This window comes from Rissa tridactyla, chromosome 6 (assembly GCF_028500815.1).
Source record: "Rissa tridactyla isolate bRisTri1 chromosome 6, bRisTri1.patW.cur.20221130, whole genome shotgun sequence".
Classification (NCBI taxonomy): Eukaryota; Metazoa; Chordata; class Aves; order Charadriiformes; family Laridae; genus Rissa; species Rissa tridactyla.
In genome coordinates, this window is record NC_071471.1 from 11,091,888 (window position 1) to 11,105,004 (window position 13,117).

The window sequence follows — 13,117 nt, forward strand, 5'->3', positions numbered from 1 at the left end:
GGCAGCTCCACCTTCAGTGCAACAGCCACCTCTGCCCAACGGGTACTTTTGTTTTCTCTTCTTCCCTCTGCAGGTTGAAGCAGAAAAGGGGGCAACAAAAGTAAATAAATAAACTATAGCCAAAAAAAAAAGCTAAAATTGGTCACTAGAATTTCTTACATACCGTGGTCATAAGGAATTTTAATCTAAAATGCTTAAGGTCTTAGCTAGCTAGCCATTTTATTAACCTACTTCCTAACAGCATCAGCAGGGAAAACAAAGCCCTTTGTATAAGATGTGTCCATGTTGTAGAAAAACACAAGTATAGCAGCCTAAATTATAAACATCCTAAACCCATTCTGACCCTCCTCAGCAGAGCCTGCAGAGTTTTTATTCCATTAATCTCCCAATAATCTTTCATCATGCTGACTTGTCATGTAGCGATCTGCTTTTCTGCAATAACCAAGGTCACCTGGACTCGTGGTAGGTGCCTTTGCAAGGACCTTCTGCCACAGCAACAGCCACAAGAAAAACATATCTTGCCTTTAGAAATGCTTCAAAACGCCAATGTGAATCATTTCATTTTTGCTACAGTTCTCACTTCCAAGAGCTGGACAGAAGGCTTCATTTTCTTATGAAAACAGGAGGGTGGTCAGTGACGGCTCTTAGTTATGTATGAAACTTGTACATTAACAGCTGAAGGCTTTGCGCCACTGCTCTGAGTAGGAACCAGAGCATTATCTTCAACAAGGCACTTTGTGTTTTTAAAGAAACATGCAACTCCTACTGCTGGCTTAAAAACTTAACTAGGTCGCAGTCCAAGTACCACGACAGAAAAAGCCTTCTGTTTCCAGCAGTGTCTGAAATACAGATACTGATTTCCTCAATTCAGTAATTTATCCGAAAGATCCAAGAATACATCAGCCTTTCAAGGACAGAGGCACATGTTCAATGTGGTAAGACTTCCTTCAGTCTCAAGGCAGTATTCCCAAGACAGGACAAGACCAGGTTGTATCTGTGGGACGTCCAGCTTCAAGCTAAGAGCATTATCCTCTTTCCCCCTCTACACCAAATCCCACAATGCGGCTGAACACAAATCCACAATTCATCAGGAAAACAGCACAGAAAAAAACCCACATTTCAGGTTCCCCTCTTTGCTCATGCAGAATAAGATCTTGCACACAGACAGACAAATAAACGAGTCGGAGTATTGTGGGGTTTTAAAAGCAGAACACAGGTTTATTTACAATCAAGTTCTTACGGGCAGCTGAATAAATAAAAACTTTGCCCCATATACTCTAATTCCCCTCTGCAGAAAGTGTCTGAACAAAAGGCTAGGTTAAGGAGATGCCTGTTATAGCAGCTGCCCCCTAACCCAGCCCCTCCGAAGAACACACTTCCTTAGTAAAACACTATCAGAAAGAAGAAAATAAAGTGCAAATAAAAAGGCAATAAACCGCTGGTGGCTTGTCTTGAGACCCAGATGATAGGGAAAGGTTTGGCTGGGGAAAGTTATGTCGGGTAGCTCATACCCAGCCACCTCATGGTTTTGGATGCTTTAACAGGGACAGAGCCAAGACACTGCTCTGTAGCACAGAGAGGGCTCCAGCGCAAACAGGAATATTGCACTTGTGCTCAAGAAGGGGGCAAGTGGCCTGGAATTGCCAGCACCAAAACAATGGATTTGGGATTTAACCCCACTGCTCCCCTGTGTTCTACTGACAGCCGCCAGGACAGGACGGATGAACAGAAAAAGGGACCAAACATCTATATTCCGGTACTGAAGTCACAGTTACCACTACATTCCTTATCACAGCAGCACAACAGAAGTTGAACTTCTCTCTCCTCACACCCAGGAACCAAACTGCCTGTGGAATAAAAAGATTAAAAATCTCCTATTTTGTGATGCCCAAACTGTTGGAAGGGCATTTTAACAAAAGGGTGCAGACATCCTGAAGAATGGACCATTGCCCTAAGGACAGGTAAAACTGATACAAAGAGTTCACATGTGCTGGAGAACCTGCGCCTGGATCAGAGCAGATCTGAATTGAGCTGGTAACTCAACAGCAGAGCTGCCAGAGCCACGGGAGACTCTCTTTAAAAGCTGTTCAGACTGCCTAGGGCCTGTCCATGTTTCAGGATCTTCTCACCCCATGCCTGAACTAGGCCACAAGGACAGAACACAGGAGACAGGACATGTATTAAGTCAGCATACACAGTAACTTCTTTCCAACGGTTCCAACTCAGAAGTGCTGTAGATACATTTGTGTGACAGGGTATTTGGCACAGCTGTCTGGTGAGGAATCCCGCTAGTATCTTCAGCTCCACTTGGTGCATAGATACTGCATGTAAAGGCATGACTAAGTAGCATTCTCCATCCAGAACAGCTAATCCTTTGGTGAGTCCGAGTGCCACAGTGCAGTTACGGCCATAAGAAGTCTCTGACTCAGGCTCCTTCTCCATTGCTTTAGAACTTTCCTCTGGAAAGTGAAGCCCATGCACTTGTTAATATCCCGACTGAGGATGGATCTGGGCTCGGGTCTCCATTCTGTTCAGCCACGGACCAGCACCACCAGACACAGAGGCACTGGAGGCTCTGCCTTTCACCCTCCGTCCAGTCAAAATTCAGACCACAGGACAGCCTTGTTTCCTTTGTCCACACTGACCACATGGGCACCCGCTGGTGACCACGCGACTGCATTGATAGAAGAACTGAAATGGAAGCCAGGTACAAGTTTACAAAAAAGCTGAATTCCACAACAGCACTCAACATTGGAATTAAATATTATAGCACTGTGGCTACCAAAGAAAAAGCACTTTCTCAGCTCTCAAGAAACTTAGGCTTTTAATAAGCCTAAGAGAGATACAGTTTCTTCAGAATATACTAAATGTACTTCATTAGAATCATATCTCAGTTTAAGAAGTTGAACAATAACAAACCTAACCCTAATTCAATCTAGAGAACGCTGCCATGAATCCACAAAGAAGCTGCGTATTAAGAATTCTTACGCACCAATCTAAGTTGCAAAGCTGTACAACTACAATTCTTTCATAGCTCAGCAAGATTCCCAACCCAGATTGCCACTTCTCCCCCCAAAAAAATCTGGATCCCAGCATTTCCTTCACTGGAGGTGAAATTTTTGGTACATTTCCAAGAGACATTTCCATCCACCTCAGGGTTAAAAACTCTGACCTGGCTCCAAGTTTTTAGTGGAAGACTAAAATACCCACCCCCAGACTGGTAAACAAAGCAAGCTCACAGAACACAGCTGCTGTTAATGTAATAGCATTAACAGTGCTTCCTGCGTACACGTGACTTCTTATTCTGATTTCAGGTAACGGGCAGAAAGAAACAGATTACTTGAATAACAACAGTAGATGGCATGGCTCTGCTAGTTTTTGGGTTTTTTTAGGCTATCAAAGAGATGAAATAATCTGGCTGATGTCAGACTTCCATTTACATTCAGCAGAAGCACAGAACACGGATGAAAAGACAGCAGTTAGGTTTCCTTACAGACTTTGCTGTGGAGGTCCCAGAGCTTGAGGGTCCGGTCATGACTTCCCGAAACAATGCGTGCATTGTCCAGCAAGAACTTGGCTGACAGAACTTTACCACTGTGACCTGTCAGGGTGTGCTGAGAATGAGAGATTTACATGGTGAAACTGCACGGTTCTACTTGCTCCCTTTTCTCACAGCCTACTAAGTCCTGCTATTTAGCAACTCAAAGACAATATTAAATCATAATTTGCATGTCTACTGCATTGCTTGGAGACAAAAAAAAGAAGAAATCTATTATAGTTAAACAGAGATTAACACTGAGCGTTAAGTACCACAGAGTTCAGCCTGAAGCTGGGAGACACAGGTCACCTTTGGCTGCAGTTTCTCCAGCTACGCAGGGGACCTGCGAGCTCTCTCTTCCTCAACGCTCCATACACCTACGTTTCACAGACAGACGGCAACTGCAACACAGCCTCGCAGGAGCGATGAGGAGAAGGGGTTAAAGCATGCTGAAAACAGAAATAGGGCCTTCGGGTTTTTACAATGAGCTTCTCTCAAAGATACAACAGGGTATCTAGTCTCAACTGTTGTTACATCTTCAAGTCTGAAAGCTGAGACAACCAGAGATTTCAGAAAAACTCCCCACAGCAGTTTCTGTAACTGCAGGGGGAGGCTCTGTGAGGCTGAGAAGAACGTGAACCACATTCACTTCAAATTGCTGAATATTTACATCCTGAATCACAAAATAGATAATGACTGACTGAAGTAAGATTTGCAAAACACAAGAGAGAAATCTCTGGTTAAGATTTTTCTTTTAAATACTCAAAAGGACTATCAATTTACACAAAGCGATCTGAGCCTGGGAAATACAAAAGAAAAATCCTTAAGAATGGAAAGGAACGGGAGCAAAGTTTGGAAAAAACGCAAACCTGATACACAGGTTTTGTACACAAATTATCCCATAAAGACCCCTTTGTCTTAAGAAAGGACACGAACTCCAGAAAGGAGGATCTAAACTTTCACTCTGCATCTCTCTCCTGCTCTCACAATCATTACACACAGACATTTGCATTTAAATAGGGAGTCTGTGGCAAAATTTACCATGATTTCAGCTTCACTGCCTCCTGCTCATGTGCAAGCCATGACAAATCTGTACTACATATACTCAAAACAAAGAACGCACTATTTTGTCTCAGCAAACAGTGAATGCACTCACCCAAAGCTGGCAGTCACCAAGGACACCAAAAAATTACGGGAAGATACTGTGAAGCCAGATGGATGTTTGTAGGGGTAACTAACCTTTTGTAGTGAGTAATCTATAGTCTGCTTAATTTTTATTCACTTTAATTCACATCCAGTAGTAGGCTTTGCAGCCAAATAGAAGCTGCAAACGACCTGATGTTCTTCACTTTCCTAAATGAGACCTGACATCTCCACACTGAGACCTACCCGGTGTATTACAATGCAACTGCAGATTACAACTAACATGTGAAATGTCCTAAGATTCAGAACATCGAAGTAGCATCTTCCTAAAATAAGAAGTTGAGGGAGAGTGTACATGGGAATAACAAAAAAAATAAACCTCTCTGAAAGCTGAAAAGAAACTTTTCTTTTGGTCGAAGGTGAATCCTACTTTAAAGCAGAGCTACGTGCTGGAGACGAACCTGAGTACAAAGGTCTTGGGAGGAGAGGAGGAATCTTTCAAAAGGCACTGAGAATAAAGTCAAGGAGTTTTATGCTTGCTGCCTTTAACAGCCAGGCAAGAGATTCCTTTTCAAGAATGCTGCTCCTGACCTAAAACAAAAAAATCCCTCTTTCTCTTCTGCAAATCCTTCTTCAGCAGTCCCTTCCTTGGACTGAGGCCAAAACATTAAAGTGGTTCTCCATAAGCCATCAGAAGCATTTAAATTTTCACAGAGGGGGAAGCAAAGGTGTATTGATTTACATGGTAAGGTTTTGCTAGCAGGGGGGGCTGTACTGTGAAAATATGCAGTAATTGGAGTTTCCAGGTAGGCTGTGCAGAGACCAATACTGCATTTTAGGTCTTGCTGAGGACCCTTAAGAGAAACAAATATCCTCTTAACAGAAAGAATTATTGAAAGTGTCTAGAAATGCCCAACTTCCAAAATTACCATGTCCCCACTACACAAAACTGAAAATACGAGACAGAAACAGCCTGAGCAATGCTTTGCCTTCAAGAGACTCACCCGTAATCGATTGTCATCCACTGTCCAGATTCTGCTGGCAAAGTCATTGGAAGCTGCTAAGAGGTAAGAACCCTGTGAACACAAGATTTATTTAAAACTACCTCTGCAAGTCCATGTGCAAATTAAACTCAAAAGTATTTCCAATAAACCATTAAAACCATATTAGTGCTATATTGCCAAGGTGAAAAAAGAAAAAGAACAAAACCAAAACCACAGTAGTACATACTAAGGAAAGCTAGTGTAACAACTTTCAAAAAGGCTATGTCTTTCTTCTCAGAATGTCAGTGATATGTAGAATGACTACAGATAAAAGGAATGACAATAACCAGAGCAGAAAGGACATTCTCCTTTCCCTTCTGTTGCAGTGAGGAAATGCATTCTAGCTTCCCTCATCTATTGGGGTTTTTTCCCCTCCTCTTTTTTGATTTTTTCACAGGGAAAAAGCCCTGCGTCATCAACCCCCAGTACTCAGATAGGCCTCAGAGTGGAACTGGTCCAATTCTTGCAATTTTCATTACAATTCTAGCATTTTAAACTAAGATTACAAAAACTAAATCTGTCCAAGGAGAGATAAATTGACTTGTTAATGGCTTTAGGGTTAGGGCTTTTCCAAGTCATGCATAATGGAGAGTGGACACCACAAGATTCATGCTTACACTTGCGTCCATCTCAAAAGACTTTCCTGAATCCTTGAAGCCCATTAAGCACCTCACCTCAGGCAGTTCTCACTTCAAACGCGTTCAAGCAGCTTGCCAAAACCAGAACTAGTTTCTCCTGCAGAATAACAGTGCCAGCAAACCTCTAATGAGCTGGTCAGGGTCCAAAGGAAGGATCCTTTTGGGTGTGTATCAATGAAGTTTAGCATACAGAATCACCAAACGGAAGAAACAATGTCAGCTTTGGTCTACTGCCTATGCAGTAAAGCATCGTGTTTCAGGAGAGGTCTCAGCAGAAAAGTCAGATGACGTGTCCAGTTTTAACAATCCAAGACCCCAAACTCCTTCAAGTAAGACTGTCAGATGCTGATCCCAGTCATGTCTCCGATACTGCAGGCTAACACGAACCGAACACATCACATGCTGTCAGCAAACACTCTGCCAGCCACACCATTACTGTGCCATGACTGGTGAGAAACTGCTGGGAGAAACGGTCATGGAAGTACAAGTCTTTGGATAATCAGACCTTTTACTATTCATCACAGACCTCAGCAGAGCACGTAGGGAAGTAACTTCACAGAAATAATGCCTCGGTGTATTTCCTTCTTTTGTGCCAGCTTTAGTGCGAAGCTGAAGACTAATTTCTTACTTTAGACAAAGCCTATTGTATTTTATTGTCATTTTATCATAACAGCCCATAAAAGCCAGTGTCTGAGGTGCATAACGTCTTCTGAATTGTAAAGCAAAAGTGAGATATATAGACTGCAGCATATCAAATAAAGATCTTTTGTACAATTTTTAACTATCTGCAGTTACTCTCGTAAGTATTTTAATGAATTTCTTAGGTAACTTTTCAAAGTGTTGGAATGGAAATTGATAGCAGAGCACAACATAATTCAATTAATTTATTCCCCACCACAAACAGCAGATATTGCACAGATACTCACAGCACTATCAAATTCTATGCTTGTAATCCCAGCATTACTACCAGAGAGGGACCCTTTGGGCTCACACCTATCTGTACAGAGAAAAGACGAACAAAACTTAAGCAATGGATTAGAACACAAGCTGACACAAAGTGAATTACAATATGAGTTTGTTCACCATCCCGCCATACCCCAAAGCGAAAAGTTTACCTCCCAAGACTTCCCAAAGCTTAACCCTCCGGTCCATGCCTCCTGTTGCTAGTAACCGGGAGCCAGGGCTGAACTGCACTGCATTCACCTCCCCATCATGTGCATCCTGAGGAGTGGGAGGAACAGAACAGCCACCCAAAATGGAATTAGCACAGACCCAAAAAACCGCAGATGAGAAAGCTACAGAATTTAAAGGTTATACAGAACCACAGCTGTAGATCTTTCAGCAGTATATAGGAAATAAAGCCACAGACAAACTCTACTGAGGCTGATGGTATAGAAACAGAGCAAAAAGGCTGATCCTTATATAAAGAAAAACACAAAAGCATGTAAAGAAAGACACTAGCAAGGACTCGACAGTGACAATAAACTGCCAGAAGCCTTAAAACGCTTCCTAAATTTAGGCTTTATAAGGTGAGGCCCTTAAGTTACACCAGAAACACCCGGAAAACTGCCGGGCACCGACGGGGGCGCGGTAACGCATAAGAGCCGATATTGGAGCGCCGAGGACCGCTCTCGAGGCCGGGCGGGCGGCACCGATCCCGCTCCAGGCGGCTGGGAGCTCGGCGGCGTTCCGGCGGTCCTGGCTCTCCCTTGGGCAGCCGCTCTCTCGAGACCGGCGCCGGACGGGCGCCCGCGAAGCCGCGCATGCGCACGAGCTGCGGAACCAGCGCACAGCGCCGGCGGGGTCACGGCCGGCCGGGGCCGGGGCTGCCGGGGGCGGGGGCCAAGGAGGGCGGGAGGCGGGGCCACAGCGCAGGGGCGGCTCCCCACCTGCAGGACCAGCCTGCAGCCGCCGGGCGGCAGCACCCCCTGAGTTATCCCGCTCTCGGCGATCATTAGGGTGACGAGCCCTGACCGCTCTCACTCAGAATCAGTCAGAATATGACCAGGTAAATACCACTCGCTTTAGAGAGCCACATTGATTTCAAAAAAATGACCCAAAAAAACCCAAATCCAAACCAGTTTCTCCAGTAACGGATTGATGGCGATGTTCATCTCATCATCCATATGTCAGGATTTTTCACATCCTTATCAGGCAGTGACCTTTAACAGATGAATCGGCAAGCTAATTCTCCATTGGAGGTCTGTTGATAACTGCTCAGATCTGTAAAATTGATGCATTTTCTTGCAACCCTCACTTTGGCAATCTGCTTTTAAAACTGCAGTTGATGCTAAAACCTGCTTTTTCTGTGCATAAGGCAATAGTGCCATCTCGGGGGAAACACGCTGCTTTGCGCCTTATGGTGGGCAAAAAGAGCCTGGAACCTTTCTTCAAACAAATACCTCCTCATGAAAAATAGATTTTTATTTTTCTTTAAGTTGGCTCCCTCCGGTTAGCACATAAACTTTCATCTAAAATGCCCGCTAACCTTTTCTGGGTAAGGTTCCGTAAGGACTCGCCTCTTCTCCGAGATGCTCTCCTACAAACCCTGGCCCCAGCGTCCTGTTTGGGTACAGCCCAGGAGGGTCCCGCGGGCAGGAGGGAGAGCACCCAGCCCAGCTCCGACTCCGCCCACAGGCAGAGCAGTGCTGCTCGGCGTCCGCCCGCAAGACCAGCCTCGCTGGGCAAGCACGTGCCACGAGTCCTCAGCTCTGCTGTACGTGCAGTACGTACACACACACAGTTGCCAGTCACATCTCAACCCTGCTTCTCCTATCGACGTTTTTGGTCCATTTTATCTGATTTTGTGCCTCTTTACCTTTTTCGGCAGAGTCAAAACACAAACAGCACTTGGCACACTGAAGAGCACTGGAAACCTTTTTACGTTTAAACTGTCATCCATCTTACAGAGGGAAAATAACGAGGATTCATCTGTTTCTTCCACGAGCAGTGGAAGAAGCATGGCAGGAACAAGGCCCTTTCTTCCAGAGAGCTCCACCTGCATGGCTCCTTGGTGAAGAAGGGAACTGATTAACCCACATTGGCTTCCTTTTACACAAAGCAGGTGTTAAACAGAAACCCTCTGCCTCCTTCAGATTCCATGCTTCTCCTCCTACCGCCACACTGGTCCTCATCCCAGCCCTGGTCATCCCGCTGCTTGGTAAGCAAGTAAAGGTAAATGCCAGCACAGCTTTTTTTCCTAGATGCCTGTTAAACGTTGTGAGTTCTGGAGCCATCAGATAGATATTTACCATAAATAAGAATTAAACAGGATCCTGTATTCACAGCAAGTTTCCATTTGCAGCCTGCAGTCAGTGGTTCAAGACACACTCAAGAATGAATCTCAGGCTGGTACTTCCATGGTGCTGTTGGTTCAGCATTGCCAATGAAGCCAAGCGTCAGGAAAAATGGTAAACCACTGAACCACAGGGTATTTTCTCCTCTCTCCTTCCCGTTGGGGGCAGCAACATGGGAAGAAATAGACGGACACAGTCTATTAATATGTAGCTCCGTGGCTGATGTCACCCACACAATTTTGGGGTTTTCGAGAATGGGGCAGCCTGCACGGCACGAGGCTTGCTGGCGTCAGATGGAATTCACCTTTCTGAAAGGGTGAAGAGGGTCTTTGCTCACGAGTGAGCAGAGCTCATTGACAGAGCCTTAAACTAGGCTTGAAAGGGGAGGGGGACAATATCAGGCGTGCCCGTGACAAGCGGTGGGACAACACACCAAGGTAGAGGGTTGGGGTGCTAGTGAGGGCACTCAGCTGTTGCTCTGACACGTGCTGGGTACACTGGAGGACGCTTGAAGTCTTGCAGAGATGAGGGAATGACTCCTGAGGTAATGGTGGGGGAGCCAAAAGGGGAGGAGAAAAGAGGGGAACAGCAGTGAATACCTCCAAGAAATCAAGGTGTGTTCCTCTAAGAAGGTGACATGGCCGACAGCCCAGCTAAAGTGCCTCGACACCAATGCATGCAGCATGGGCAACAAACGGGAGGAGCTGGAAGCCGCCGCGCTGCTGGAAAGCTGACACCTAGTTGCCATTCCTGAAACCTGGTGGGACGAATCCCGTGACTGGAGTGTGACTATCCATGGCCAGCAACAGGGGAGGAAGCGGGGGCAGAGGGGCTGCCCTCTGGGTCAAGAAATGGGTAGAGCGTGAAGAGCCATCTCTGAAGAATAGCCAAGAGCAGGTTGAAAGCTTATGGGTAAGCATTAGAGAGCCAAGGCAACAAAGGGAGCCGTGGGTATGGTGTCTACTCCAGGCCGCCCGATCAAGGGGAGCCTATTGACGAAGCGTTCTTCCTCCAGCTACAGCAGCAGGCATCATGCTCACAGGTTCTCGTCCTGCTGGGGGACTTCCACCACCCCGACAGCTGCTGGAAAAGCAGCACGGCGAGCTGGAGGCAATCCAGGAGACTCCCAGAGCCGAGTGCCTTGACGATAACTTCTTGAGCCAGGTAATAGACAGCCCCAACAGAGGAGCGGCCATACTGGACCTGAAGGGCACCAACGCAAACGAGCTAATGGGTGACATCAAGATTGGAGGCAGCCTGGGCTGCAGCGCTCCGGCGCTGGTGGAGTTCACAGTCCCGAGGGGTCTGGGCGTCAGGGGGAAGAGTAAAGTCAGGACCCTGAATTTTAGGAAAGCAAACTTCCAGCTCTTCAAAGAGCTGGTCAATAGGACCTTCCGGGACACTGCTGAAAATCCAGTTCCTATGAGACTGATAGAAATGGCACTTGCAGATTTGCATGAGGGACGTGTAAGTACAGGGAACGTGGACTACAAATTCATACCATTGCGCACGTACGAGTTCCAAAGTTTTAAGCGGAGTCTTAACTGTCAGTAACGCTGAGTTTATTTAGAGAAAAAAAATCCCTTCTGTCCACACTTCCACCCTTCCTTGCCCAGCAAGACTACAATGTGCTGCCTCCTGTTCTGCAGGTCACGAGCAACCCATTTCAGAACGGCCTCGAACACGGCCTCTTCTTTCACAGGGGGCTCATCCTTCTCCAGCAGGCGTTCCAGGTCCTTGAAGGAGAGCACCAGAAACTCTGTGGACACCCTGGTCACCTCCTCGAAGTGACGCAGGATGAACTCATGGGCTGCTTCTTGCAGGTTAGGACAGTAGTAGTAGCCTGTGAATCTCCAGACGCCGATGCAATTTTCCAAGCACAGCTGGGATTTTAAGAAGTCGCAGCACAGTCTGACGATGTCCAGGACGTTGAACTGGTCTGCTGCGATTAGCAAACTTTCAACGTTGTCATCCGTGACCGGCACTGTCCCGGTGTAGGCGTACTCCATAAGGAGCCTCATCATTTCAGAGGAAGTGCCAGGGATTTTATAGACCTTCCTCTTGGCATTGCTCCAGTTGCTGGAGAACAAAGCCCTGAAAAAAACAAAGCAGTGCTGGGGAAGAAAGCGGCCTTGCTGTGTGACACCCTGACCCCATTATCCCCTGTGCCTCCTTCCCCGGGCACCAATTTGGGCACTAGCAGTAGCCATGCTGGGAGGACGTGGAGTTTTATGAAGGACCGTTTTACTAGCCGGTTGTTTTAAAAAGGAGCCACAGGGTGAGCGGGCACCTTGCTTCAACAGGAACACCCGAGAATAATGGTGTGTGGGGAAGGAAAACTTCCCGCCTGCAGCAGACCAGCCAGGCTGGCCACGCTCCCAGCCCTGCACCGTATCTGGGGGTTCGCCAGACACCACTTCCAGGGCTGATGTTCGATCTAAGCTTGTGGATGAATTTTGGTGTCCGGGGAGGTACCAGGACTAGGGTGAACTGCTGGAGGAGAGTTTGAGTGCCGAGGGAAGCGCTGGAGATACGCGAAGGCACAGTGTGGCACAGAGCAGGAAATACTGTTGGGCCCCATCCCCTCCTCCTTCAAGCACTCACCTGAAGTACGGACTGCAGCTGGAGAGGATCATCTTGTGAGCAATGAATTCAATGCCGTCCACGCTGATGAGCCCATCGCCCAGCTTTGCTTCCAGGCAAAGCCCCCTGAAGGTGGTGCAAGCCACAGCAGTCATCTTCCTCTCCCTGGGTGAGGAGGAGTATGCGGTGCAAGCCAAGCTATCGCCCACCTCGACGCCTGAGGCACGGGGAGATGCTTCTCTCTAGGGTCCTTATAGCACTTGCCCTCCCTCCAACATCATAGTAGAATCCCTGCCTGTCTGGTGGCTCTGGAACGGGCCCCATAATGACATCACAGACGTGGCGGGGACCGGGACCAGCCGTGAGCCCCTCCACAGCCCCTCTGTGGGGCCGAGGTCTGGGTTCCCGTGGTCCATGTTGTCGTGGGGCAGAGCCGTGGGCTCCCTGGGCACTGTGGACTTCCACACAGGAGAGGAAATAAAAGATGTACACGGCACTAGGCACCGTCTACAAAAGACTCCAAGCTTTTAAAAGAAAGCAAAGAAGAGGAAAGAGACATTTGGGAAACAGGAAAACTGACAGAGAAAGCAAGCTTTCAAAACAAGTAGCAGCGTATACTGCTCATTGTAACACATTATTGCCATGAGCATCTACCGTAGCTAGAAAAGAAAAATGCTTGCCAGCCTCGCGTTGGAAGCTTGGTACCTGAAAAACACTTGTGTTTAACGGAAGCTCTCTCAAGAGCTAGCGGTTTGAAGCAGCAACGCTACCACGTTCAAGGCCCACTTAAGCACATGCTTAAGTCAGTTTTGCAAAGCCAGCCAGAAAGCTGAATGGAACCTGAAAATAAAAACCGCCTCTTTCCACCAATGCAAG

The 13,117-nt window shown here is 46.9% G+C and overlaps 2 protein-coding genes and 1 non-coding gene across 3 annotated transcripts; all 3 read right to left on the reverse strand.

Moving 5' to 3' along the window:
- Window positions 1–1,189: 1,189 nt before the first annotated feature.
- On the reverse strand, window positions 1,190–8,094 carry LOC128911653 (autophagy-related protein 16-1-like). The gene is made up of 5 exons (XM_054206883.1): window positions 7,478–8,094; window positions 7,289–7,359; window positions 5,686–5,757; window positions 3,494–3,614; window positions 1,190–2,691 (listed from the first exon to the last, which is right to left on the reverse strand). Exons 1-5 carry the CDS (start codon window positions 7,512–7,514, stop codon window positions 2,447–2,449), a joined length of 546 nt encoding a protein of 181 aa, XP_054062858.1. The 5' UTR covers window positions 7,515–8,094; the 3' UTR covers window positions 1,190–2,446.
- On the reverse strand, window positions 6,627–6,889 carry LOC128912200 (small Cajal body-specific RNA 6). Its single transcript, XR_008467524.1, has one exon. It is a non-coding gene; the product is annotated as a small Cajal body-specific RNA 6 (non-coding RNA).
- Window positions 8,095–11,220: 3,126 nt separating the features above from the next.
- LOC128911051 (kelch-like protein 10) lies at window positions 11,221–12,657 on the reverse strand. The gene is made up of 3 exons (XM_054205288.1): window positions 12,581–12,657; window positions 12,263–12,406; window positions 11,221–11,752 (listed from the first exon to the last, which is right to left on the reverse strand). The coding sequence occupies exons 1-3, from the start codon at window positions 12,655–12,657 to the stop codon at window positions 11,221–11,223; spliced, it is 753 nt and encodes a 250-aa protein (XP_054061263.1).
- Between the last annotated feature and the right edge of the window lie 460 nt (window positions 12,658–13,117).

What these genes read in the sequence shown, in the direction of transcription:
- LOC128911653 (XM_054206883.1), bottom strand. Translation starts at nt 7,514, where the DNA reads ATGGACCGGAGGGTTAAGCTTTGGGAAGTCTTGGGAG. An exon ending in GCATAGAATTTGATAGTGCT is followed by an intron (nt 5,758 to 7,288) that starts GTGAGTATCTGT and finishes TTGTGTTCACAG; the next exon opens with GGTTCTTACCTCTTAGCAGC. An exon ending in TGGATGACAATCGATTACGG is followed by an intron (nt 3,615 to 5,685) that starts GTGAGTCTCTTG and finishes TCTCATTCTCAG; the next exon opens with CACACCCTGACAGGTCACAG.
- LOC128911051 (XM_054205288.1), bottom strand. Translation starts at nt 12,657, where the DNA reads ATGGACCACGGGAACCCAGACCTCGGCCCCACAGAGGGGCTGTGGAGG. An exon ending in CTGGTCCCGGTCCCCGCCAC is followed by an intron (nt 12,407 to 12,580) that starts GTCTGTGATGTC and finishes CTCCTCACCCAG; the next exon opens with GGAGAGGAAGATGACTGCTG. An exon ending in AGCTGCAGTCCGTACTTCAG is followed by an intron (nt 11,753 to 12,262) that starts GTGAGTGCTTGA and finishes TGTTTTTTTCAG; the next exon opens with GGCTTTGTTCTCCAGCAACT.